Below are 27,179 nucleotides of genomic sequence, written 5' to 3'. Positions count from 1 at the left end.
GACCATGTTCTTCTATTAATAGATGTTTGAGAACAAGCACCCTTATTTTCATTTGTTTTCTCTCAACTCCAGTGACCAGAGATTAAGGCCATCTGCAGAACAGCTGCTGAAGCATTCATTCATCCCTCAAATTGAGACTGGAGTGAACTCCTGGTCAACACAGAAAAATAACCGCTGTGGTCACCCAGAGGGACTTTGTGGTTAACAAGGAGTCACATTATGACAGAACCTTTTAGGGTTCAAGGGGAAATGACTGAATTCAGACTAGTGACTCAAAACACAAAGTATTCTTTTGTGATCCTTTGAGGGCCTGCCGCCTATCCCCAGTAATACACTAGACAAGATTTGTGTTTGGGAACACTGGGCACTGGGCTTGTGTCCCAGATCAGTCTGGAAACTACATAACAAAGTTCATCAAGAAGAAGACACCGTAGTCATGGTATTCTAATGCTGAAGCTTAAAAGGAACTACATGAGAAGCACTTTTATCCATTTCACTTGGTACATTATTAGAACCTATAAAATGTGAAGAGATACAGTAGTTGCCAGATTTTTGTTACTGACTTTGGGTATTTCCTGTAGTAATTTTATAAATGTGCCAATCATATAGTATAGTCACTTAGTTTTACATGTATACAGTGTATCTCTAGGTCGCTGTGCTGTGATGCATTTAGGGTCTGATAAAATGTGTCTAATGCATATTGCAGCTTATATTTTCAATACAATCATTTCTGTATCCTACATTTTTCTGTGCTGATAATGAATTACTTGTTAGCTTTCCTCTGGTGAGTTATTGAGGAATCAATGGGTACAAGTGTAAGAAATATGCCACAGATAAGAACTTTTCATTGCTATGAGGCACTGTGCAAGCATGTCCCCTCATTCAAATCTACGCATCAGTACGTTTCTTTACTCCTGGGATCCAGAAACACAGCTTTATGCAGAACAAAAGACAGCAACAACCAGGGTTTACATTGTGTCAGGGTAGTGGCAACTTTAAAGTTTATTTCTAATATTGAAATGGAAGAAAAAAAAAAGGATGTGAATAGTGGCTTCTGCTTATTTGTCCACAGCTGCTTTTGTTCAGTGTGCCAGCCTCCGACCTTTTGTATGACTTATGTTTTGCACACTCTAAAATAAATATGCAACCCAGTCAAGAACAGAGGGGACAGTCATGTCATGATCTGAGAACAATACAGAGTTTAATGTAGGAAACTAATGACGTGTCACGACAGGTACATGGCTGTAAATGTAAATTCAACCAATTGGATGAGGACATCAGTGACACAACCTATTTGGGACATCCACATTGCAGATACTTGAGTTATCCAGCAGGTCATGTTGCATATGGCCAATTGGTCACTGTTCTTGACAACAGATGCTTGGATGGAAATGAGCCATTTTTTTTTTCTGTTCATGGTTGACTGAATAATACTTAGATGTACCCCCACCTCCCTTATGGGCTGACATTTAAGGGCTACAGCTTGTTATGTTATGTAATTATGTCTGATGCACTTCAAAGTAAAAGGGTTACGTAAACTTTAATAGCACACTACAACTGTCCTTGTCAGTTTTTTTTTTTTTTTTTGAGGCACAACCTTTGGCATCCAGCTTAAGGTCTACTTAGAGGTCCCCCAAAAAAACATTTTTGGTACAAATTGCATCGCTCTGATGTGACAAGTAGGTGTTTGGATGTGCCGTTGTTTCTGAGGGCATCAACTGATTTTTCCTGTGATGGAAAAGCACAGCGCCCTCTGTAGGAAGGCTGTAAGAAGCACACACCACTGGAATGCTGCAGTCATTCACCCGATGTTGCCCAATGCATTGATCAACAAAATAAATGTCTTTTATAGGTATTATAATTATCTTGTTATACTTACAAGCAGCTCCAAACCTGAGTAGTCATGGTATAGCTTTTTTTTTTTCTTTAAACATACAAAAACGTATGTACATTTATCTCCACTTTCTGTAAACAGCAAGTACGTGTTCTCCTTTGAAATCCCTTTGATGATTGAAACATGCAAATCATACGCACAGTACTTAAGTATAAAAAGAAATGAAGACAAGAAAGTAATTGAGGAGATGAAATTTTACACCTAAAAAAAAAATTCATCCATCAACGGTACTAATTGGAATGCCAGCAAACATAACTTGAACTCATCTCCAGCTGGCCACTAGCTTTCTCCATACAACCGCAGAAATGTGAATCAATTAAATTATTTGTTTAAAAAAAAAAAGAGGAGGAAAATGAAGAAAAGTGCACCTTCCATGCCTTTTATAGTACTTACTAATACTTTTGTTTTCCCATTTGGAGATACCTCCTCCCATGATGAAAACACCCACCCACCTTTGAACGTTCCGAGACTCATTTGAGGAGGAAGGAGAACCGAGCAGCAATTCAACACTAACAGAAAGACAGGACTGAGCATCACAACTCAGAGACCTGACAGTCAGGAAGAATATTTTTTTCACCTTTCTCGTCTCTCAGAAATTGAGAAGTCCAACAATACTTTTTTCGTTTTTTTTGCCTTTCAGTAAAGGGTTTATCATCACATAAAGAGTTATTTTCCTAGGGCACTTAACAGGGAGGTGAGCATAGTCTTCAAAGTCTGTGGGTAGTTTGTTGCCATTTCCATGTGCTGGCCATGGCTGCAGAGTGGTGGACTCAGTGTCTCTGCTCTCCCACTTCATGTGGCGATTCACTAGGAGGGGGGTACTGCTGAGAGGTCCGCAGCCCACCTGGGTATGACAGGAGGGGAGGAGGAGAAACAAGAATAAGGAGGAGGAGGAGGAAGGGGGGGGGGGGGGGTTAGCCATAGAGCTGCAAGCCAGACGAGACACACTGCAGTACAGGAGAGGAGCAAGGAGGAAAAAAGGGGAAAGAAAAAGATGTAGTACCTGCAGCACCAGTGCCACCCTTGGAGATTTTGCTCACTTTGGAGCAAGAAGTGGAGAATGAGGAGGAAGGGTGGTGGTTGTGGCTGGCCTCAGGGTGCACCCTCTTGCGCGATGAGGATGAAGACAATGACGTCGATCCGGGAGGAGCCAGCGTACTGCCTTCCATGCTGACCAGTCCTGGAGGAGCCCGTAGCAGACCTCCCTGGCCCTCTGGGCCTCCTCGTCCATTCCCACTGTGTGCGTGAGGGTGACTGTGCTTGTTGTGGCGATGGAGGTTGTGATCTCCTCCACTACGGTGTTGTTTCTCCTTGCTCACTAGAGGGCTGGAATGTTTACTCTTGTTGTTGTTGGCCGCCATGCCTTCATCTGATGAACTGTGACGCTCCGATGATGAAACTTTTATCTTCATCTTAAGCTCATCTTTACTAGATTGTCCACTTTTATCCAGCTGGGAGCTTCCACCAGACCCAGGAACAGCCAGGCGGAGTTTAAGTGAGCCTTTGTCCCGTTTGTCACTGTGATGGCGTCTATCTTGCCCTGAAGTTGAGGAGGAGGGGACTTTAATTTTCATTGGGGAGGCAGTGGTGCCGCCACCACCACCATGGGATGTTTGGTGGGGCTGTGAATGTTTTCTATGGTCTACTTGGCTCGTAAAGGATGGTGCATAGGTAGAAGAGGAGGAAGACGACATATCGCAATCCATTACTCCTCCGTGCTGTTCCTGACTACGTTTCTGGCCAGAGACAGCAAGCTCTGCAGCGTGTTTCTCTCTGTATTTGTCCAGAGACAGCTTCTGAGCTGGAGCAGATTGAGGTGGAGGAGGCTGAGCTGGTGGAAGATAGGTAGACTGAGGTGGTGGCTGATGCTTGCCCACCCCGCTCCCACCAGCTCCTTTTTGTTCCTGTTTCACAGGGCTGAAGTCTACCGTTTTCTCAGTCCTGTATATCGGCCCATGCTGCAGCAAAGAGGAAGTGGAGGTCTGCAATGACAGTGTGGGCTCCTGATGAGGGATGCTCATGGGTTCCTGCTTTACACAGGTGGAAGGGTACCCTGCAAGGCTCTGGTTGCCCTGAGGCCACTCACTGTGGCTAGCTGGATTGTATGGGCCAGCCAAGCTGTCCAGAGACAGTGGTGCAGTGAAGGTGGCGCCCGCTTTGGAAAAACTTGGGTTGGAGGAGAGTCCAGCGAGCGAGGCATCACCTTGATCTTGGAGCAAGGAAGGTCCTGCAAAGGCGTTGTCCGTCAGCTGAGAGCTCTCAGTCTTGGGCTTTTTGGCAGCTTGTGTTGCCTAAAGGGTAGACAGATTTGTGATGCTGTTTAGAACTTTAGTTCATGGTAAGCTCTCTGAAGGGGTGGCGGTGGGACAGATAATCAATGTAGCAGGATTTCTGTTCTGCTGTGGCAGATAATACGGTTATAATACTGAGACCATTATAATAATATGATTGTTAGCCAAACTGGCGTCTGAGTTTATAGTATCTGTTTCACATCATACCTGACATTCAAATTGTTTTCAGAATGGTGTTTTGGAACTTCTGGCTGGTTTAAAAGATCACAAAGGTGTACATGCAGCAGACTTGTTGAGACAATCTACTTTTATACATCCTGTGCCAACAAATCAAAATTACAATTACAGGCTAAATACATCTTTTCAATGCATAAAACAGCAATATATCCCACCCTCCAGTTGCGTATCCTCTTTAACCGGCTCGGCGTCTTCTCCAAAATCTGCAGAAATTCATGGGTCAACTCTGCAAATACAACATATGGATACTGTCATTAAACAATCTAAAATTCTGCTGCCAAACACAATGCAATTCCTCCTGTCTTATGAACATCTTTGTAAAAATGTGAATTCTATCACTTTTCCCCATGTAAACAAGTTCAGGAAACACAGCCATGTAAATCTATTCACTGTAATACATTATGGATAAGTGACACACATTAATTAAATCTCACCATCAAGCAGCTCAAGGGTGACAGAGTTGTCCACATACTCCCACCAGTGCTTCCCATCAGTGGAAACTGGGATCTCCCAGTTTGACCACTTACAGGCCAGGTGGATGCAAACACAGGCGATCACTGTGGGCTTGTATTGGAGGCAGAAGGTAGTGAGGTGTAGACTGCGTCGTGTGTGTGAGGGTATGCGCAAGTGATGCGTGTGTGCGTGTGTAAGAACAAGTGCATTTTCACATATATGTGAGGGTAGAGGTATGTGAGGGAGTTGATTCAGGCCAGGCGTCGTCACAATTGGTTCCACATGTAGAGAAAAGAGAAAGAAAAAAAACACAGAGGGAGCAGACAGCTTTAATTTACTGTAGGCATTACTTGCAAAAAAAAGTTATCATATTGCGTTGAAACAAACTGATAACATGTCAGCTTCTCATGTCAGAAACAGGCACACAATACAGGTGAAATCTCTAATAACTTCACGATTGGTGCATAATTCCCAGTCGGATTAAAAGTCAGCATTGAATTGTGTCATGTGACACTGATTTATGTTTCAAGGCTGGTTTAAATGTTGGCGCATCATAACAAAAATGAGGGAAGTCGGGAAGAGGCCACGTGTAGCCTGCCCATTGTGAAACAATGAACCCTGAGGCCACCCATGTGACGGTTACATCATTGTACAGCTAACTGATGGGGGGCTGCTCCTACAACGCTCTCTGTACTCGTCACTCTTTCTTTGGACTGTGTTGAAAGGGATGAACCTAGAGGGCCTGAAGTGTAAGCGTGGCCTCAATACCAGCCTTCCAAAATTAAACAATACAACTAATCTGACCTATGACTCAAGGCTAAAATCATAATTTAATAAATGCAACATTGTTCTGCAACAATGCCGTTGCAAGAGTGATATGTAATGCAAGTCTAGATCATAGACAGTACAACACATTCAAATCACATAAAAAGTAACAAATAACAAAAGACAAAACCACCATCCTAGCGATTACAGCTCAAATACAGACACAAACTGTCACTAAAACATTTTAAAAACACTAGTGAAGGCTTTGTTTCTGGATGAAAACTGGTTTCCCGCCATCACTTATCAGACACTTGAGCCATAGATATACCTTTGCAATCTTAATACATGAAAGTAAAGTCAGTAAATTCAACATCAAGCCTCAGCATGAAGTTGTGTAAAACATAGAACTAGCCACAACTTTAAACTGCTGCATTTTAAAACACATTTGGTTAGAGCTGGATGGTAACCTTGCACCATGAGGTTCATACAATGTCTGGAATCTGGGCTGTCAGATTACGGCGGCCTTGAACAACACTATCAGTCATAGCCAACAATTGCAAGCATTTGGCTGATGACAACATTTCAATTCCAGGCTAAAATGGAACAAAACATCTAAAATCCATTAAAACATTAGGAATGAGTCTTCTTGACTACATTAAATTAAAACAATTTGTATTTAGCTAAAAATGAGTAACAGTCACTGGCTTTAGCTTTCAGCCTTAATTACTGCCAGTTTGGTGCAAAAGTCAATCATCGCTCACAGTCAGCATCCAGACATTGTCAACTGGCAGTTGAAGAAAAAGTTAGCATTAATACCAATTCCTTTCCACCACTGCCTTCTATAAACTAACCCTTTAAGGACCCAGTTTTCCTGCTACAAGACATGTCAAGATTATCTTTTTGTCCTTGCTTTAATATAAATCATAATCACCAAATGCTTATTGATCAATATGAGAGATACTCATATTGATGATACTCAAAACTATAGGCATTACGTATTCTGCAGGTCCTTAATGGGTTGCAACTCTTTCTGGTCACATCTTTTACATGAGCTACATGTATGAAAGAATGTTGTAGAAGAGAGAGGAAAATTTGCATTTAAAGACAAGCAAGTATTGCAAAAGGTGAAAAATAATTGAGGAGATAATGCATTTTGAACAAATGGATATGAAAATTAAAAATGTTAAAAATGAATTTGCGGTACTTACCAGAGGGGCCTCTACGAGAAATGTTTACATCTGTGAAATCTTTAGCTGCTATTCAGGCTACCAAAGTGTCTTTCTTTTAGACTTATGCACTTTTCGCAACCGAACAAACATGTGGGTTTCAAGCGCACCACTACACTTCACATCTTGCATTCAACCCATCTGTGCCAACACGTGGTCCCTCGTACAATACACCGCACTGCGACTGGGGCCGGTGACGCTACAACCCACCCTGTTCCACTCCCTTTGAACAAAGGAGGGAAGCTGAGGGGTGGGAGCAAGCATCCCAACAACCACCAGCGCAAGTAGGGCCCGTTGGACACTGATAAGGTACCCTGCATTACAGGAAGCTATGGTGTGCAGTCAAAGTGCAACAAAGGAGGGGCTGGATAACAACCTGTTGGTAGCCATGAAATAGGAAGTCTGTGCCAGATCCTTGCTTGCTGTAAGAGAGACAGAAAAAGAGAAAAAAAGGAAGGGGAAAAAATGATTACCATTTTTGCAAGCAAAAAAAAACTAATTTTTACTAGTTCAGGAACTGAATGTTTTCTATTTTAGTTAATTTTCAATGCACTGATTAAGCCTAGGCCAAGACCGAAGAACAACACTTGGTGCTAACATTTTTATGGCACTGCACATCAATTCAATTAATCTATACGCACTTTGTATACACATCTGCCGTATTGTGACATATTTCCGTATGACGTACAATTTTTGAACTTGCAAATTGTAGTAGTCATTCAAAAGGGAGCAGGACTTTTTCACAGAAGACATTTTGGCCATAGAAGGAAAAGCAAAGGTGTAAATAATACAAATAATGGCTGAATTGCATTTAGATGACCAAGTTTCATTGTCCTGGTATTGTGCATGCTGGCTCACTGTCATGGCTGACTGGAAAACTTGGATTGAACAGAGCCATCATTAATGTTATCACATGTGTGCTTTTCTGCTATGAAAAAGGCCTATGGACAACTGTCAGTATTTATTCTCCCACATACACAGACAGACAGATGTCTTTTATATAAAATATTTAAGGGGGTTGGTTTCTGAGTTACAATTGAAATGGGAAAACCCCAAAATAAAAATCATTACATTTCAGTCTTGGACTTGGCTCAATAAGTGTCAGTAAATGTTGTTGTTATGTGCCATGTCATGTCATACAATGAACTCAGAAGGTCATGAAAAAAGAGAAAGGTGTGTGTGTGTAGTCATGTAACCATTAAATCAGCAAGGTTTTCACCCCCCTCCCCACCCATATCTGAGGTGGGACAAACAAGAGCAGAGAGCAAAGAAGGAAGCCTCTACCTCGCACTAGCTGGGAACATTTCACCACATCAGTGTGTGGGTGATCAATAGTAATTTCAAAGCCTGGAACAAAATACATGACAGGTGAGTTCAACACAGACACAGTTGGGAGGTGACATGTCATTTCATGATTAAACAAGCAAATCTAGCGCTCAATTTTATGGCTATTATTTCAGATTCCAGTAGGAGTCGATATGTTGAATATGAATAGTGGAACTTGACAATCAGTTCATATGTATGCATTACAAATTGGGTACAATCTAATCAGCTCTGACCACTTTCACTTTGGACTATCCTCAGTACTGAATGTAATCAGTAAGTGTGCACAAATTGTTATAGCCATAAAATAAAATGTTACACAGCAGTGAAATAATATTTGTCAAACATTCATGAGAAAAATCTCTGAAAGCCTTCACAATACCATCTTTCATGACTAATGTCAGCAATGAGAGAATGACATGTCACCTTTACACGATTTACTGAAAATATGTACATGACAAGATACCCATACAGCAGCCGTAAAATATTTCACTCAACAGGCTGTGATGAATAAATTCAACAGTGATCAATAACATTACTCCCTTAGTGATAACGATAAGGCAAAGATAATGATTATTGTAAACAAAACGCTATCTCTCTCTCAAGTCATCCATTCCAGTCGCCACTACTTACCCAGGGTCTGCAGCACTATGGATTCAAGTATCACCAGCTCTTGAGCTTGCTGGAGGTATGCCTGAAGTTTGATAGACAGTCATTACAACACAATTGTAATGAGTCTATTGATCTATTCCCCTAACAACTGATTTCAAATGGCCAAAACCTTCAAACAAAGAGGCTCATTTTACTTTTAATGTAAGCCTTGTTGGGTGTAACAGTAGGCCGGGGCAGTGAAAACAAGGCCCTTTGTAGAGGACAAGGAATTTTGCACAGCCATGACCACTGAGAGAAGTGGAAAGTCAGACGCAGAAAGGGGAAAAACAAAAAACTTTCAACCAAACGACATGCAGAGCTTCATGAACTTACATTGCTTTTTGTGTCTAGAGGCGGTTCTTGGGGATTGAGGCAAGCATGCGCAACCTTGATCACGTGTTCGAGTTTCCGAGGTTGTTCTTCCACTTTTGCGGCCAAGAATAACGTGGTTGGAGATATTATCTGTACAAAAGCATTAACACATTTGAATACATGCCCATGCTAACTAAATAGCATAGTTTCTGCAACAAACTAATATATGATACAGGTTGCAGGTCAGTTCCAGTATTATGTAACAGAATACTTACATTCCTATGGAATTTGGTGAAAGAGTGGTGCATATAAAATCTATGCATGTAAACAATGGCTGTATTTATTGTTAATTGAGAGCTGGAGGGCGGGTCAAGGGAAATCTTTAATTTCATTGCGAGTAAATCACAGTGAACAATTTAGATAACGTTATATACCATTACAGGCCACGCATCATTCGGCAATGTATTAACACTAAAGGACATTTTCAAAAAAGGATTAAAGGCGGTCAGAGTAAAGAAAGGTTAACAGTTAACCTTATAGCAAGCTAACAGTAGATGACTTAGGTTATCCTTCTGATAACTTCACGCTAGCATTACTAGTACCAGTTAGGGTTACATCAACATAGCAAGAATAAATCAAATAATAACGTTAAACGTCATCTTAACGTTGCATATTATAATGAACTATGGCGTTACTTGATAAACTAGGCTTGGGACGGGGGTGAAAGACATTTTATTACAGTCAACAAGGGGCTAGCAACAGCTGCACTCTCGCCTAATGGCCTTTTAGACGTCAACCCTCTGCTAGCTAGTTAGCATGCTACATTAGCGCATGGCTAAACATGAGACTATGATATTGAGATTCCAGATTCAGAATTTAGTGGTATAACAGTACTTCGACCAACAAAAACCTTAACGTACAAATCGTTAAATCCAGAAATGTGCTCGACAACATCAGCTGGTAGTTTCAAATTAGCTAACGGTGAAGGGCCCGCGCCGACGGTTAGCTAGCGCCATGTCTACTTCCAGTCTGGTCGAGATAAGTTTGTTTACAAAGGATACACGTTGAGTCTCTGACCCATATCTTGGATCAGATTCGCCGCTTGTTGCCGATAGGAGAGCTCCCGGTCTGGCTCCACTCCGCATCGGTGGGACGGCGTGTTTTCGAGCTGCTCCCGGGTGAAAAACCATTTCGACGAAGATCCCCGGCACGCCGCCATTGCTCCACAACGTTCACTTGGGCATCGAGAAAGCGGAAGTGATGTCACTGTCGCACAGGAAACCACTTCTTCTTCGATGGCGAGACCAGGGTGCGAACGGGTTTGTGTCCACATACACTACTCACATTTGCAAATATCCCCAGTCTGTTTTTTTATAATGAGACGATATTTTTTTCCTTTTCGGTTTAAAATCATTTATTTACATTTTACACAACATGGGTTTGGTTTAGGCCGATTCAATCTGCAGGAATGGATATGCATAGCGCCTTAACCCACAATAATAAATTATTAACTGCATGAGAATCCACAAAACTTACATAACAGAGTGATAGTAACTTCACGGAACTCCGTTTGGTTTCAGAGATTCGTGTTCCCGTGTATGTGATGCACTTTAGGAATGGCTGTTGCATCAAAGTTCAGTCTTTTTTGCACAAAATCATTAACTAAATTAACTACATGTACCATTTTGTAGTGTTTCATGTAGGTTCACTACACAGGAGAGATGCAAGAAGTGCTTTCTCTCTATACTTGGAGCTAATGTGCATTCAAATTCTTGCATAACTCATTCTTTGAAGTAGAGAAGCATATTAGTGCAGCTTTTCACTGCTCGAGATCAGTCGTTAAAGCAACAACAAGGAACCTTTGTCTTTGGTGGCCTTTCTGGACAAAAGCACCACCACCGAGTTTCATAAAGAAATTTGTTTTGAGCAGAAAGATGCATCTTATTTTTATTCTGGTTTTTCCTATTCAAACAACTGTTTGCAGGATGCATAACAATGTAGTAAGTAAAGCATCTGTTTGTGGCTTTGAAAGATTAAGAGGCCTAACTCTAATATGACAATGATAGCCTACCCTTCACCTAGGTTATATAAGCATATGCCAGATTTCGTTGCTTGGTAATAGTACTTTTCTTGAGAATGGAAAAACTTATATACATTCTTGAGAAATGTTACGTCCTTATATTAATGTCAACAGCAAGATATGGCCAGGTAGCAGGGTCTGCTTAAAAACTATAAGCCATTGTCATTAAAGTGACAAATGCTGGCAGAAATTCATATACTAATGTAAAATTATGTCTTGAAATATGTGATGAATTAAACAGACATTATGTATATGCCTAGGAAGAAGAGGGCCAATTCAGGATTGGTTCCTGTCAAATCTTGCAGTTCTTTCCATTAGTGTTGTGACATTCACGAACGAACTGGTTCTTTTGAACGGCTCGTTAACATGAACGATGGGAACCGAGTAGGAGCTGGGAACCGTTCTTTCCCCCCAGTTACATGGGGAGGAACGCTGCCCAGCTGCACGGTGCTTATTAGATATGCAAATAGCATCACGCCACGTTGTGCACGCTGCCTTCACGTCAGGTGCGCCAGTAAAAGAAAAGAAAAAAAAAGTCAGGCTCCACAAATAATTAGCACAGACACCTGAAAACAGAACATCCTGAACATCCAAAAGTAAAAGTGGCAGAGGTGAGAAGAGAGCCAGATGACTCAGATAATAGTGACAATGAAGTCTCTGAAAATGCCACCAGTCTATTGAACAGTTTATTTGTTTGTATGTTTTGTTGTTTTGTATTATTAACAATGTTCTTATGTGGAAATCTTTGCACTAAAAGCTGTTTTGCACAGAAATTCATTGTAGCCTGCTTTGTTTTTTAATGTTAATACGTGTTCAAGTCGTGGTTTACACACATACACAGAATTTGTACAAAGGGTAATTCACGTCACTGTCAAAGCAGAGTGATATGGCGCCACCCTGTGGAATATTGTAGAAGTTATTTAGAAGTAGTCATCTTCTTGCTGATGGTCTTGTTTACTTATGTAGATCACATAGAAAAGCACCAGGATTAAATTGAGACTGTTGCATGACCAGTTACAAACTCCTTGTAGCTACTTCAAGAGGTGAGAAAAACTGTTGATAGTGATAACCATGAGATGGCATAACAATAGCATCTTACTGTAAAGGAAGGACAAGATCACTGCAACTCCACAAGAGACTGGCAGCCTCATGGAAAGCCTAGGAACTATATCATCATACTAGATTGTTCTTTTACTGCTTAAAAAATATCTTGAGGCAAATGATTGACCCATGACTTCTAACAGAGGTGGAAATATCATATTCACCATTACAATATGATCTGACACGTGTAGTTTAGAGTGATCATATGCCGTTCTTGCACATTAAACAACAAAAGCCTCCAGTTTCCTTCTCCGACAAACTTGTGTTATATATTGAGTTCAAACAAATAAATCAATCCATAAAGTACTTAGAGTAAAATACTTTATTATATCAAACAACAACAAAATCTGTCACATCTACTATACAAACAAATCCAGAATGTTTTTAGTCATCCAAATATGGATATTTGAGTAAAACCTTTGCACAGAATCACTGGCTGTCACAGTTGTGTCTCAGTATTTCATGTTACTGAAATTGCTCTCGTTTCAGGCCCAAAAATTCCAGTGCATTTCCAGCAAGCAAATTTTCCTGCAAAACAGGTTGGACAATACAAGGTCGGACATGCAGTGCTTTTTAAAATCTCACTCATTCATAAAGCACAAAAAGCAAAGACATTTCTTTCGGTCAGGATGTTGGAGATGGCTTCTAGCATCCTACCAAAGACAAAGTATACAGTGTCCTTTGTACTGCTGCTAACCCTTTTCTACTTGGCTGTGTGTTATTGAGTCACTTCATGACTGAAGTAACTGCATTGTCCAAATGAAGGAGAAGAAAATATTGTTACCTTCATTGTGTCGTCAAATTCATCCATTGACTCAATCAGTGACCCAGGCTGCAGCTCCCCCAGCGGGAATGGATAATCTGTTCCCAGCATCACTTTATCCTGCAAGAGGAACACGGAACATGTTCACTTTTGTAGTGCTGAACATTGTGAACATGTTCAGATAGACACACTGACAGTCTCTGTAAGATTGATGAAAGCAGGAATAATTACTGTCATCAGTAGAGCAATTCCAAAACGACGGAGTGCTTCCTGAGTACAAAGTTTTTGTATCCAAAGCTTATGTGGTTTTACACAAATAAGTGCTGATGTGTTCAAAGCTCAAAGCTGGCAATACTCCCCCAGTGTCTTGCCAATGTACAACTGCTCTGTGAACACCAATGACAATATGACATGGTGTGTGCGCATGAGTATGTGTGTGTGTGTGCTCAGCGAATAATGAAGACAAGCTCACTTTTCCAATAACATCAACGAGCAGCTTCAGGGCGACTGGATCGTGAACTAGTGAGTCAGTGTAGAAAGAACCAAGGTATTTCCGTGGACTGATACTGTTGTCCACAGCACACAGGTCAGGCCGGACTATGTGGCCATGTTCAATTCTACCAATGGTGAATGGAAAAGAGCCACCTGTAGCCACACGAACAAAAGCAATAAAACAACAATCATGTGCTACATTCTTAATTGAGCACTTTAAGTGACTTTAATTTACTGAAATCTGGTCTGTACCTCCATGTGCAAAGCAGACTTTCAGTTTAGGAAATCTCTCGAAGACACCACCAAATATCATGGAGCAAATGGCCATGGTCGTCTCTGAGGGCATGCCTGTGGATGGAAAAGACGACAAAGCGTGATGTTTCTTTGTCTTGTTATTATGAGACAGTGTAAATGGGTTATTGTAGTGAGTGGCAGAAGCACAATATAAAAGCAAAGTGAATCATTATTGGTCATAATCAAAATGCATAAAGTATTGAAGGCACAGTGTTAGAGAATCAACACCAATGTGGGAGTTTTTAACACATGGAAAATACAGTGATTTGATATTTATTCCTTCATCAATCATTTGAGGAGATTGTGGGTATAATATTGGTGCTTTCGCTTTGTTGTTCACGGGTAATTAAATGTGAATCAATTGCAGTCACAAAGTGACTCTATTTTCAAGAGAAAGCCATATTTGTTTTTTGCATTGTCTAGACCAAAGGTGATATTCAATGTCTCCTGTCCCTACTTCATTTCCCTCACCCACCAGCCACGGCAGCCAATACTTAGCCATCCTCCCATCTGTCTGCATGTCCCATGGATGGACAAATATGGAGCAGCCCAGCTCCTCAGCTGCCTGCATGGAAGACACAGCAAGATCAGCACTTCTTCATGAAACAGAAATTGATTGTGAATACAAAATAATGTAATGTCATGCACTTCAGTATGAATTTAGTCAATGAGATCTGTGTTGTCATATCAGCATGTGCTGCAACAGTCAATGTCTCACAGCATAGAAAGGATGGAGTTCAGAGGCGTTGAGGTCCCAGTTGTTGACATGTGAGCCAATCTGCACTCCAGAGAAGCCCAGCTCCTTCACGCAGCGCCTCATCTCCAGCACAGCCAGGTCAGGGGCTTGCATGGGCAGAGTGCCCAGGCCCACAAACCTCTTGGGATGGCTACGCACCGTCTGGGCCAGATTGTCATTTAAAAGGACACAGAGATCCAGCGTGTCATGAGGTTTGGCCTGTAATTCAGAAATGATTAGAATAGGCAGCTATAGCATACGCGTGAAAGCTGAAATGCAATTTGAATCATATTCTTGATGCTTCTGTGACTACAAAGAACCAAAAAGCAGTTTAGAAGCTTTGCAGACAAGTACATAAGCCTCTGCAGTGTTCACATAAAGCTGAAGATTGAATTTTCTCCTTTTTTCAACAGGAATGGGTAGGTGTAGCTCACAGTAATTTGGGGCACAGCAAACAAAATGATGTTTCATTCAGGTCTTAAGCACACAACAGTAAAACATAATAGCTGCATTGTTTAGAATCCAAGCTGCTCAGACTTAGTGTGCACTTACCCAGTAGCTGAACATCACAGGGACAGTTGAAAGGGCCTGAACTGTGACACCTGAACGTCAGGAACAGAAACACATGTCAGGCATCAGTGAGGCGAAACACTGTCATACTTGTTGGTGTCTTTACCGTGTCGATCCATGTCCCTTAACCGTGCGTTTGCATCCCAGCAGTTCTCTTGAATCACTCGGAACAGCTTCCCGTCCTTTATCATCTCTGCTTCACCCTGAAAAATCACATTAACACCGTTACAATGTGGCTGCCTCGCCTCTCTGTTGTAAAGTCTGGACACCTCTGCAGATTCATTGTTCTTGTTCTTGGTCATTTCCCTCATTAAACTTAAATATTTCCAGTGCCGGAAAATAAGTACATTTACTCATAATGTACTTAAGTACAATTTTGAAGTACTTGTACTTTACTGGAGTATTTCTATTTTGTGCTTCTTTATACTTCCACTCTGCTACATTTCGACCCCACTGCATTTAACTGACAGCTTTAGTTCCTAGTTACTTCAAAGATGAAGGATTTGCACAATGAACAATAACAAGCTTTAAAAAACAACACACTGCTCAGTTTAACCAGTAGTTTCTAACATCTTTGGCTTCTGCCATTATACAAAAAGCAGTGTAGCCAGGGTCACATTTTAGATGTGCATGACTTGTTAACAACTCTGTCAAATTGTGATTTTTCCCTCTAAACTTCTCACATGGTTCAATTTCAATAAGCGTTCAAATGACCCAATATCTCAGCAAAAATTAAACAGATTTGTGTTTCAGAACTTTTCTCGTCTCGTCACTCCTCAGCCCCTAAGATATATCTGGTGTTCCTGCAAATAAAACTGTAGAAGAAGTAGTTCTAACTAATTCCACACGCAGCACCTACAACAGTAATATTCTGCTTATTTATTATATATATATTTTACATAATGATATATCACTCAGAGGGACCAAACCAGTGCTTTTACTTCAATGCTTGAACTACATTTTGCTGCTAATACTGATGTACTTGTACTTAAGTTAGGTGTTTCATGTAGGACTTGTACTCATAATGGAGTATTTTTTGCCTTGTTGCACTGGTAAAGATGTGAAAACTTCTTCCATCACAGATATTTTCAAGATCATGAGATCATGTGCACTTTGGATCTTGTAACACTACAGAACACAACCACATGATGGCAGCAGATAAATGATTTATACAGTTTCATGGAAAACACAAGAGCTGTAAACTCTCGTTTACATCTGGTATTAAACTTTAATGAGAGAGAAGGTCTCTGTCTCTGAAAAGGTTATTAGCGTATATGTAAATGCAGATATACAATTAACATCTGGACAGTGTTTTTTTTTTTTTGGCTGCAATGGCTATAATTAAAAATCTTGGGCGCACCCACCCCTGTTTTACAATGTGACTTGAAGTCCTCATCGATCTTATTTTAACATTGGCATCAGGACTGAAACAGATGTTCATCACCACACATGGTTTATGATTGAACACGTCAACTATTCCTCCTTATGTGCAGTTTGCTGATGCCAAAAGCTCAACTAACGTTTGCCAGTAAGAGTTACGTTCACGACACAACTGTTAGGCTGCTCTGTGCTCTGCTGTGTTGAAGTGAAGTCTCTCCACTGATGCAGTGGCACCACGCTGAGTTCTGCAGCTGCTCACGTGGCGAGGACCAGGCTGACAGGTCCAAGGGGCAGAGTGCAGCCGGGGGGAACATGCTGTGCCCACAATGCAGTATAAAGTACAGTTGTATAAGGGCTCCTGTACCTGCACCGTACATACGTGCAAGAAAACAAAGCGTGACTCACCTTGCAGTGATGGTGAAGCTGGACAAACCCATCATATCCATACCTCTGAAACACATGACATAGTGACTACGCTTAATTATTGATTTAAATATCATATACTATAACACATTTTATGCATTAGATTACATATCTGATGTATTTAATTTAGATGTGAAATCTCTGTCTAAACATGAGCACAGTTTGGTATCCCGCACGCGTCCTTCTGTGGAAAAGCCTCTATTGATTGTGTTATCCCATCTGCGAGGGTTCAATCTTCATCCTACAGGACTATCCACTCCAATGCTCTGGATAACTCACACTGAATGCCATCTGAGGCAGCTGACTCTTTTGCATACAGATGAAGCTGCAAATGATGTATGTGAGCAACACAGCCAGTAAAGCCCCGTCTCATATCCCTGCAGATCTTCAGTGCTGTGTACTTTGTTGATGCCACAGAGAAGCTTCAGCTTTTCAAAATGTGAGATGGGTTTTATGTCTTCCTTTAAAAGTGTGACTCTTTTTCTTCAAGTAGCTATTTCAGTGAAAGGCTGCTTTAAATGAAATGTATGCATAATAGTTAATCAGTGGACCTTATTAGAAGTTAACCCTAATGCTCTGTTTGGGGTCCTGAGAGCCTCTTTAAACACTCCAAAAACATACTTTATATTCTGTTATCACCTTGTTCTGCTATTTTTCTAAATTTTATGAGACCTGCTCATTAAAATAATTTTAATCTCATGCCATGCTCCAGAAAATATTGCATCACTTTTAAGACCTCAGCTGTAAAACATGGTAAAACACAATGGATCTTCATATGCTCTATATCATATCATCTTATCACACGATTGGTGTTGACAGTGCTAACCCTCCTAAACCCTAAAACAGGTCTATTTGGATTTCTGTCTGACATCTGTGGTGTCTCACTGATACCAAACTGAAGCGCTGTCAATATGCAGAAGCACTGAACATGGTGTTGTCCTTTGCAAACAAATTGAACAGACCAGCTTGTGCAATGGCAAAGGTTGCTACTTTAACACTTTCCCACATGCTAGGTTTTCATATACAGTCAAAAGACAATAAATAAGTATTATTATTTGTAATATTAGTAGTACTAGTGGTAGTAGTATTTACAAAAAGCAGGAACTCAAACATCAAGTGTGAAAAACCAATGTGGACACCTCTGTATGTGCACAGATCTTTGCAAATATAGCAACCTCTATAATCCAATTAATCAGATGATGCAGATAATAAGTGGGCTTCAGGCTTCAGTAATACAGCAAGTCAGTACCTGTTGAATAAATCCTAAACTTGTCACTTACATGTTCATAGGCATTAAGATGGTATATGGTTGGTGAAATACATTATCATTTCAGTGTAACACACTAAATTTTGATTAGTGCCAATAAATATCACTTTTCCTGACATCTCATGTAGCAGAGAAGCTACTTCTCTACCTCAAAATACAAAACATACCCGTCATATTTTATTACTGTACATGTATGTTTCTTTACTTATGGAAAGAAGGATGCATGAAAAGCTTCTGCAAGGATGAGGCCATCCTGTCTGGTGGCCTCATCATCCCACAGTGGACACACTGTCTCCACCGTAGAGCACTAAACATGGGGAATCATTAGCTAAAGCAAGGCCTCCGCAGTTACACAGACGTAAGAGCGGGAACACGAGGCACGCGATGACAAGGCCAGCTCATTGGACATTGATTAAAGTTTAACCATCCATTGAGCAGACAGATTTATGGAATCAGCTATAAAACTCCCTGCTGACACTCCACTGGGAAATACTGCATTGGCATTTACTAGCAATGAATGCAGTGAAAAGCTCGGCCTGCTACAGATCTCATGCAAACAAACGTGTTTTTTAAAACCCACTCAACCACAAAAAATAAGATCCATCCTGTGGAGTGCGTGGATCCACTCACACCTCTAAAAACCTTTCAGATCCATATGAACTCGTGTCTCAGTGCCTACCTGCTTCAAGTTGGGCCACTCCTTGGGTAAAATATGATTGTGAATATCAACCTTCATCCTTATGACGACCGGTGGTAAAATGTGGAGGTCTGCTGCCTGATATTTCCTGCTGTAACTGATCGCGTATGCAACAAATTCGCTCTTCGCCCTCAGACAGAAACCAGTGTCTGGCGGGTGAATGGCTGCTGTGACTCTCTGGTAATTTATTACCTAGTCCATAAACAAATAGACTCCAGTCTTTAGTCTGTGTGGGACACTCATTGATGTTTGTTATGCTGATATGAAGCGATATTGTACACTAAAAATACAATATATAACAACTACAATCATAAACACACACATACAGTGCTTTGAAGCAGAAAGTCTATGCAGCTGTCTGTGTTATAGTTTTGTGCTTGTAGTTCTGTTTATGATAAGTTTGCATGTTGCCACAGTCACTCTGTGGAGTGTAGATCAAAATAAGCATCAGGCTGAACGATCTTACAGAAATGTCAACTCTTTTTTTCCATTACTTCATTATTTATGGCCATCAACCTCTTTAACCCCTCCCTCAGTCACTCTGAGTCAATGGACGGGCACCTTGGGCTTTCTGGACTTACTTCATTATTACTAACTGATTTCACTCCTGTCAGCAGATGCATTACCTCATAATTGTAATACTCTCATCAACATGTTTAACTGGGCTGTGCAGTAATTCAATGGTGTAACACTACAGTGTGTATGTATTCATACTGCATATTAATACTGAATTATCCTACAACTACTGTTACTATTATCTTATTACTACACACTACTATATATTGTATCGGTATAAGTATTGGCAGTACTATACTAATCTAGTATTCTATTACTATTGTTTCTTATGTAGAATGCTGCACGATAGATATATCTCTATATAGACACTTGCTGTTTATAGTAGCATAGTACACATAGTTTACATATGTTCATTTAAATACTTCAAACTGTTTATTTTTTAAGGTTGATTTATGTTGCAGTATAATGTACATATTTATACATATTTTTTAAACCTATTTTCGAGGGTAAAGTGGGTCAACTGCAGTTGCTCCCATTGTTGAATAATAAAACAGAAATAGGAAATGAGAAATATCCTAGAGAATATGCAAGATATGTAGACTATACTGCAATATAAATGTAACATAAGTAATATACAATGTGAAATATGGAAAGGTAATATGTAAGCTGTGTACTACACAGTCACCCACTTTATAGAAATATATCTTTATTGAACTCTAGAATACTACAACTACTAATACTAATACTATATATACATATAACAATAGTAATCATGAAGAAATATATATAGCAATAATAGTATATAGTAAAATATAGCAGTATATTATACTACTACTACTATACCTATACAGCATGGTATTGCACCATTGAATTATTGCACATGCTGATGAGGTTATTATAATTACGAGGTAATGCAGTAAGACCAGGGGCCCAGCGTGACTGACACCCTGGGAGGACTTCCTGTGGCATTCTGTGGGGAGGGATGTCTCTGAATTAACTCCTCTGCCTCTCCGGCAGGTCATGGAGTGGGTGGGAAACATTTTCCCGAATGACACTTAACTTGGACAGCATCTGCCTCCATCTCACCACTTTAATACATTCTTTGAGATTTCTTATTTCCTATTTCCTCATATTATTCACTAACTTGTTCTACAGTGGGAGCAGCTGCAAATGACCCAGTTTCCCCTCTGGGATCAATAAAGTGTTCTGTTTCTGATATCCTCACCTGCTCACGAGCCTGCGCTTCGGCGCCACCTGGTGGCTAATTGCTGTAACGTAGTGAACACGTTGAGTGTCACGGCAGGGCGCAGAGGCAGGTGGTGTCATTAAGAAGCCTAAACCGGAGAAAGAGGTGACTTCCATGGGTTTTGATTGTTTGATAACTGTGGTCTGAAAAGGCGATTCTGGGATTTGAGGGCAAAATCACAATCAAGAAAGAAAGTCAACAAAATTATCTACTCCAATAAATAAGCACTGGGCTGATTAAAGTAGCCATGTGTCGTTATGACAGTATGATCCAAAGAAGCAATGTGGCATTTAGTTGTATTTTAACTGTTGCCTAACATCTCTCTAAAAGTGATTTCGGGTGGATGTCACTGATTATTTCACGCTGTGGCCTGTGTGGGAATTATGTCCTGAGTTGTAAGAGGAGGAGGAGAGAAGGAGGAAGGGGAGGAGGAAGAAAACTTGCTGGCACCGCCTGTCAGATTCACGGCAGATCTCGGCGATTTATCGCATCGCCGCATCTAACCCTAAACTGTCTCCAACTGGCTCCGCCGGACAGGAAGCCTGAGACTGAGGCTGCACAGCTCCTCTTCCTCGCAGTGTTCACTTCACACAGAGGGAGCTGCTTCGCTGCTGATGCTGGAGAGATAAAGCCTTTATCTCTCATCCTCTCTTATCGCCATCTCTTCTCCGCCACCCCCTGCGCAACTGAGCCGACACCGGTGGCATATTGGACGCGCTGGATGGCTGCTGCACTCAGCGAACCGGCGTGAATCTTTTTTTATTTTTATTTTTTCCCCATCATCATCACCACCATCATCATCATCTTTCTCTGCCATTGACCCCTGAACAAAAAAACAACAACTGCAAGAACAATGACAGACCCGGCGACCCAGGAGTCCTACGCTGTCCCAGACCCGACTATTGTGGATCCCTGCCCCGCCGTGGTGCGGAACGGCCAGTGCGCCCCGGATGGCTTCAGCAACAACCATCACCAGCAAGCCAAAACCCCCGGCCACCCCGAGGCGTTCACCACGGGCCAGGAGATGAAGATCACAGACAGCGTGGAAGGAGAAGGTAACTTCATCTGCCTCTGTCATGTTTACAGCTGCTTCCTAAAAGTTATGGATGTGCATGTCTTTGTGTGTGTGCGTGCGTGCGTGCGTGTGTGTGTGTGTGTAAGGGTATTTTTACCCATATGAGGTATTTTTAGTCCGCTCTCATTTAAATAATTCATGATAGTCCTACATCAGCAGAAGTGACTGAAGCAAAAGTTGAATTCAAAGCTTAAACCATCGGTAAATTGATTCAAGCCCGCAAAGCCCGAAGCCGTTCATTCATTTGCTTCAGTTTTATGTATTAAATCGCTGCCGGGGACCAAGCTGGCTATGGAAATTCAATAGTTCCTTCAAACATGCGCCGAAAGGCACGCAAACTCAGCCTGCCTTAAAGATTATGATACCAGTCACATGCATGCCTAATAAATCTTTAAGTGCGCCTTTGCGTTTGCTTAAGCACATGTGAGAATGTCTGGGTGTGATTTCTCTGCCAATATAATCCCGTTCATCATCTCTGATGAACAACACATTCCAGGGTGGATAATAAGAGGGCCTCAGTTATACAACCAACCCTAAGCCTGCTTCTTGCTTTATATATTCATTCAGTTGGTTTATTTAATATAATATGTGTTTGCTGGATCAGATTTCAAGGGGTAATTGACATTTTAAGTAAGTGTGCAGCATTAAGTAGCCTAATGATACTCCTATGATTAGCATTATAAAATGTTATTGGATTTAGTGTTGAGGTGGAGTCACCCTACAGCATCCCCCTTGTAGCGAGGTGAGAGTGAGGGTTGGTAGAAGAAAGACGCATTTAACCTGTTTTTGTCAGCTTACCACACGTTTCAAAGGTGCCGTTGTTCCTAAAATAGCTTTAAAACACTGGTCAGTTGTTAGCTTTTAGCCCTCAGGAAGACGATCGTCCCCTTAAAGTGTTTCTTCAAGTGGTTCTCAAGTGATTTAGAGTGGTCAAAAGTCAAAGCTGTAGGGACGCAGATATCCTGACTCTTGGTCCCTTGTGTGGGTCAAGCTCAAAGTGCACTGTCATTGCAGTGGCAAACAATCACAGTCATGATCAAGGTCACATGGGTGACATCAGTATGACATCACTGGGGTTATTCTCTCAGGTTTTGGAAGCTTCTCTAAAACTGCAAATGTCATTAAGCAACAGTTTAAACAGGCTGAGTTGTACCAAATATCACAAAGAAAAAAGAGATTCAAAGGATTAAAACTGGTGGCGTGTCCCTTTAACTGCATGTCTTCATTTGTGTTACTTTGCTGGTGATGTCAGGTGAGGTCATTTAAGAGCATCAAGGTCGTGGCCCGTCTAAGAACGAGGGTGAGCTGGCATCACCGAGGGAACTTTGCTTAAAAGTGTGAATGTTTAGCGAAAGCCATAAAAAAACGCATCACGCACACACATTTTCAGCACAACATATCTCTCACATTCACACTCTCCCCGTCCACCTCCCTCCTCCGCTTCCCTCATCTCGCTCCTATTTGCATAAACGTCCCCGCCGCTGCTGTTAGAACACCTCTGCAGTCTGATCATGCTTATCCGCCCCCGTTTTTCTATCTATCCGTCTATCTGTCTGCGAAGATATGAAGACATTGTTGTACAGTCGCGTCAGATTGAGTTATAATCAGGCAGGTAGCGACAGGCTTTCAGATGATGTAAAAGAAGTAATTAATTTATGTGTTGCAGGTCACACTCCTCCCAAGAGTGTTATATCCAGTCATGTGTTTCCTGCCTTTCTCTGTGTGTGTTTCTGTGTGTGTGTGTGTGTGTGTAATCAGCCTTTTTAGATGCATGGCTGATGTTAATTATTTTTAGAAAAGAAAGGTGTGACAAGAGACAAGTGTCGAACGAAAGAGAGACAGAGAGAGAGAGAGAGACACACACACACACGCTCTCACCCAACCGCCCACACAACCCTGTGTGTGTGTGTGTGTGTGTGATGTATGAGATGTTGAGCACATGCCTTCTGCTGTCTGATCCCCCCAGCCGGGGATCATGTGAGAAAGTGATTTAAGCATGCTGTCTCACTTCCTCCTCTGCCACACACACACACACACACACACACACACACACACACACACACACACACACGCTATAGCAACATTTACGTCCTTTCAGGTTTTCCTCTCAGTACAAAACTTGGATTTTTTTGTTATTTTTTAGTTGTTTTGAGTAGCTTCTATCAGGCACTGTGTGTGCTGTTTTATGAATGGAATAAACTTGAATGGTGTGATCATTACTTTGACCATTTCTTGCCTGCAAACTATGCTAATGTCCGTAGAAAATCATGGACGTGTCTCACTGTAGCTCTAAATGCTGCTCCATGTGACTCTCGACCTCACACATACAGCAGGCGAAGACACAGATAAACCCTGAGCGAGACCTTCCAGCTACTTTTTAGCTCCCCTTAAGCGCAAGCCATGTGATTTCCTTTGACTTCATGGTGTTCAAGAAATCAATTACAGCCAGATGAAGTGAATTCACATCAGCTGAAAGTCAAGAGGGGTTTGTGCCGTAAGCAAGTAAATGTGCCGAAGATGCCAAGGTTGTCTTTGCCTGCCATGGTGACACAAAGAAGCTGTCTGAAAAACACTGAAGTCAGCTGAAGTAGTTTACAGCCCACAGATCTGGCTCTCCAGTAAAAACAGGTGGCAGTGTTCACTGATGGGAAGCTGGTGAGGGATCCCAGCATCCAGCTCCCTCTGGACAGTCTGCACAGTCTCCTTCTGTCCATGCACACGCTAGACTACAAGGCCTGCATGCAGGGCGAAGACAGGGCTTGAAGATTCCAGATTCCTAACATAAAGCCTGCGTAACAAACCGGACGAGTGGAATTTGAAAGATGTTACTGGCTGCATTGTGGGAAGTGTAGAATCTACCGCTTTTTAGGCGTTTGATCCGTACTCGGGACTAAAAGTTATGATATTGGCATTGATTTCTACCTTTGTTTTAAAATCTGTCTTTGGTGGCTCCTCAAAATTTAGCACCATAGTTCATCTTTCACCTTTAAAATGGCTTGATTTGTGACCACTGAGAACTGGTTCAGCCATCAGTTGTGTTTGCAGCAGTATAAAAAGGCTTTTCACACAATAAAACAATCATGTGACTTCACCAACTCTCTATCAGCAGCTAGAAGCATTTCATTTCCCCTTGTGTTGCCTTTTACAGTGACAGTTGTAGGCTCTCATCGTATTGTTTCCGGATGTGTTTCATTGGTCTAGTTGTTTCAGTGTCAGGTAACAGCAACAGCTGATTTTGAACCAGGTGTCATCACTGAAGTTAATACCGATCAGGATTCAGGTTACAAACTTGATGGTTCAAAAGTGATGAGCTGTTTTGTATGAGATCTGCAGTCAGTGATTCCAGGTTTCCTGCAGATCAAGTGATGGGGCACCCTGACGAATATGGGTTTTCACCCGAGAAGACAGAGGGTGAAAGTTTCTGCAGCTTTCAAACACAAGGGGTGATGCTCTACTTTTCAAGCATTTTTGCATTTTTTTGCGTGACTTCAGCACCACCCTCCTAACGGCAGTGTCATCAGTGTTGAGGTTTTGTTCTTCTGTTCCAGTGCCGGAAAATTTCCACAAAGCTGCCAGTTTCTACACAACTTCCAAAAATTTCATGCAAACACAAGTAAAAGCATTTCATTTCTGCTAAGAACGGAAAACAAAGATCATGAAATTCTATTCAGACATGATTACTGGATTGTGTCCAAAAGCTCTGGTTCAAAGGTTAACAGAGCCTTGTTTCCTCCTTCACTAGTTTCTGCTATCTGCCTGATTTCAGGGCCAAACTTGCCGTCTGAAAGAAAAAGCACCCTGTGTGTCTCACAGGCGACTGCCTATATGGGACAAGCTCCTGGACAGAATGACAACTGATATCATTAAAAGCTCTTTTGGATGTAAAAGTTCAGACTCATAAATATTGCATGAGTCTGCAGAGCCAGACTCGCGCTTCATGACAACGGAACAGCTCCAGGCAGTTCAGGATCTGGGCTGTTTTGTCTGTGACTTGAGGCAGAGACTCCTCACAGAGAACCAGAGCTGTGAGCCATGAGGAAATACATGTGGGTTGTTGTACAGATTGTTCAGCTTTAACACCGTCTCTGTTAGGCAGACTGACTTATTTTGTGAACTTGACACACTTTGATTGGCTTCCTTGGTCATTTTAGATCCTGAATATTTCATTTCCTAATTGCTTTGTGGCAGTTTGAGGGACCATCCTTTGCTGTGAATGAAGCTCTGTTTAAATTAAACTTGGCAAGCTGCTGTTGAGCTATGCTTCACCCGTGACCTGTAATCTGCAGTGTAACGTCCTCGGACATTACACAATGTTTTTGTGTCCCTCGCTGTTAATCCCCAATGATCCGTGGCTCTCTTGGAAGGTGTTGAGGATTATCTGACAGGAGCGGCGATGCGTGGAGGGTGGAGGAAACAGCTCCAATTATGTTCAAAACTGTAATAAAAACTCATTGATAGGTCAGTTGGGCATCTTCTGAGGATTGATCATAGTTTATGGAGCATTTCTCTAGCAGAGCCTGACCTCTGACCTCCCTTTGGATTGGCTAAACTTTCACTATATTACAGAAGCCTCATTGGCTTGTCTTGCATATAGAAAGCTGCCATTATATCGACCAAAACAACACACTATTGTTATTTAATTACTGGTTCAAAATGCTGAATTTAAACTATTTTTAGCATGGACAAGAGAATTTTTAGCTTGTCAGCATTGCTCTGTGGGACTCCTAACCTTAGCATCAATATTTAAGAGAGCTGCATTGCAGTCGAGGTATATAAAAAGGTCTGTTACCTCTGGCTGACTGATACGGTCACACAATAAATGATGACATAAAATAAACACAACAGAACGCAGACAGAAAGACAGATGTAATTGTTCTTTTAACAGCGTTGATGTGTCTCATTGCAGGTCTTCTCGAGAGCAGCATGCGCCTGAAGCCCCATGAGGCTCAAAGCTACAGGAAGAAGGCACTCTGGGTCTCCTGGATCTCCATCGTGGTCACACTCATACTGGCTGTTGCAGCTTTCAGTAAGCATTTGAAACACTCATCTGCAGGCAACATGTACTAAAGTGCCGGACAGTAACTCTTCTTAACTGTGCATGGGCTGTCCAGGAGTGACAAGTGTGACTGTGGCAGTTTATTTCTCACTTCCCTATTGACTCAGAGGAGATGTTGTCATCTAAACGTCTGTTCTACGAATGGTGCAAACATGTAGTGAGTTTTACAAACCTCTCTCACACGATGTGTGAGGGTTGGAATGGATGCCCCGAGGTACATTGTTGTGCAAATTTGTGGCCAAAGGTCACAAAAGCTGCTTTTGATTTAAACAAAACTAACCATGAATTCAGTATTCTTTAAGTATCTACAGGACAAAAGCACATGTTTGTT

The 27,179-nt window shown here is 41.5% G+C and overlaps 3 protein-coding genes across 5 annotated transcripts in view; 1 reads left to right on the top strand and 2 right to left on the bottom strand.

The window, feature by feature from the left end:
• Positions 1–1,176: 1,176 nt before the first annotated feature.
• ccnt2a (cyclin T2a) lies at positions 1,177–10,388 on the bottom strand. 3 transcript variants are annotated; one of them, XM_041950809.1, is made up of 10 exons: positions 10,214–10,388; positions 9,428–9,509; positions 9,174–9,302; positions 8,823–8,883; positions 8,151–8,213; positions 7,243–7,288; positions 4,857–5,020; positions 4,578–4,648; positions 2,898–4,185; positions 1,177–2,738 (listed from the first exon to the last, which is right to left on the bottom strand). In XM_041950809.1, the coding sequence occupies exons 1-10, from the start codon at positions 10,369–10,371 to the stop codon at positions 2,665–2,667; spliced, it is 2,136 nt and encodes a 711-aa protein (XP_041806743.1). In that variant the 5' UTR covers positions 10,372–10,388; the 3' UTR covers positions 1,177–2,664. The 3 variants fall into 3 exon arrangements, 2 of the variants coding, with proteins under 2 accessions (XP_041806743.1, XP_041806742.1); XM_041950808.1 differs by having other exon boundaries at positions 1,177–4,185; XR_006007293.1 differs by lacking the exons at positions 1,177–2,738; positions 2,898–4,185; positions 4,578–4,648 and having other exon boundaries at positions 4,889–5,020; positions 6,849–7,288.
• A 2,410-nt stretch (positions 10,389–12,798) lies between these two features.
• acmsd (aminocarboxymuconate semialdehyde decarboxylase) lies at positions 12,799–18,994 on the bottom strand. The gene is made up of 10 exons (XM_041951388.1): positions 18,938–18,994; positions 16,974–17,018; positions 15,295–15,391; positions 15,171–15,220; positions 14,601–14,837; positions 14,354–14,447; positions 13,841–13,936; positions 13,569–13,741; positions 13,118–13,216; positions 12,799–12,861 (listed from the first exon to the last, which is right to left on the bottom strand). Exons 1-10 carry the CDS (start codon positions 18,992–18,994, stop codon positions 12,799–12,801), a joined length of 1,011 nt encoding a protein of 336 aa, XP_041807322.1.
• A 2,576-nt stretch (positions 18,995–21,570) lies between these two features.
• LOC121615876 (transmembrane protein 163-like) overlaps positions 21,571–27,179 on the top strand; it is a 54,744-nt gene continuing 49,135 nt past the window's right edge. Inside the window, exons 1-2 of the mRNA XM_041950362.1 lie at positions 21,571–21,772; positions 26,699–26,818. Of these exons, the coding sequence (XP_041806296.1) occupies positions 21,571–21,772; positions 26,699–26,818 (322 nt within the window). The remainder of the gene's footprint in view (positions 21,773–26,698; positions 26,819–27,179) is intronic.

The sequence above is a fragment of the Chelmon rostratus genome, chromosome 13, assembly GCF_017976325.1.
Source record: "Chelmon rostratus isolate fCheRos1 chromosome 13, fCheRos1.pri, whole genome shotgun sequence".
In the NCBI taxonomy this organism is placed as follows: domain Eukaryota; kingdom Metazoa; phylum Chordata; class Actinopteri; order Chaetodontiformes; family Chaetodontidae; genus Chelmon; species Chelmon rostratus.
Note: the sequence above shows the minus strand (reverse complement) of the source record. Positions and strands in the feature narration are given on the sequence as shown.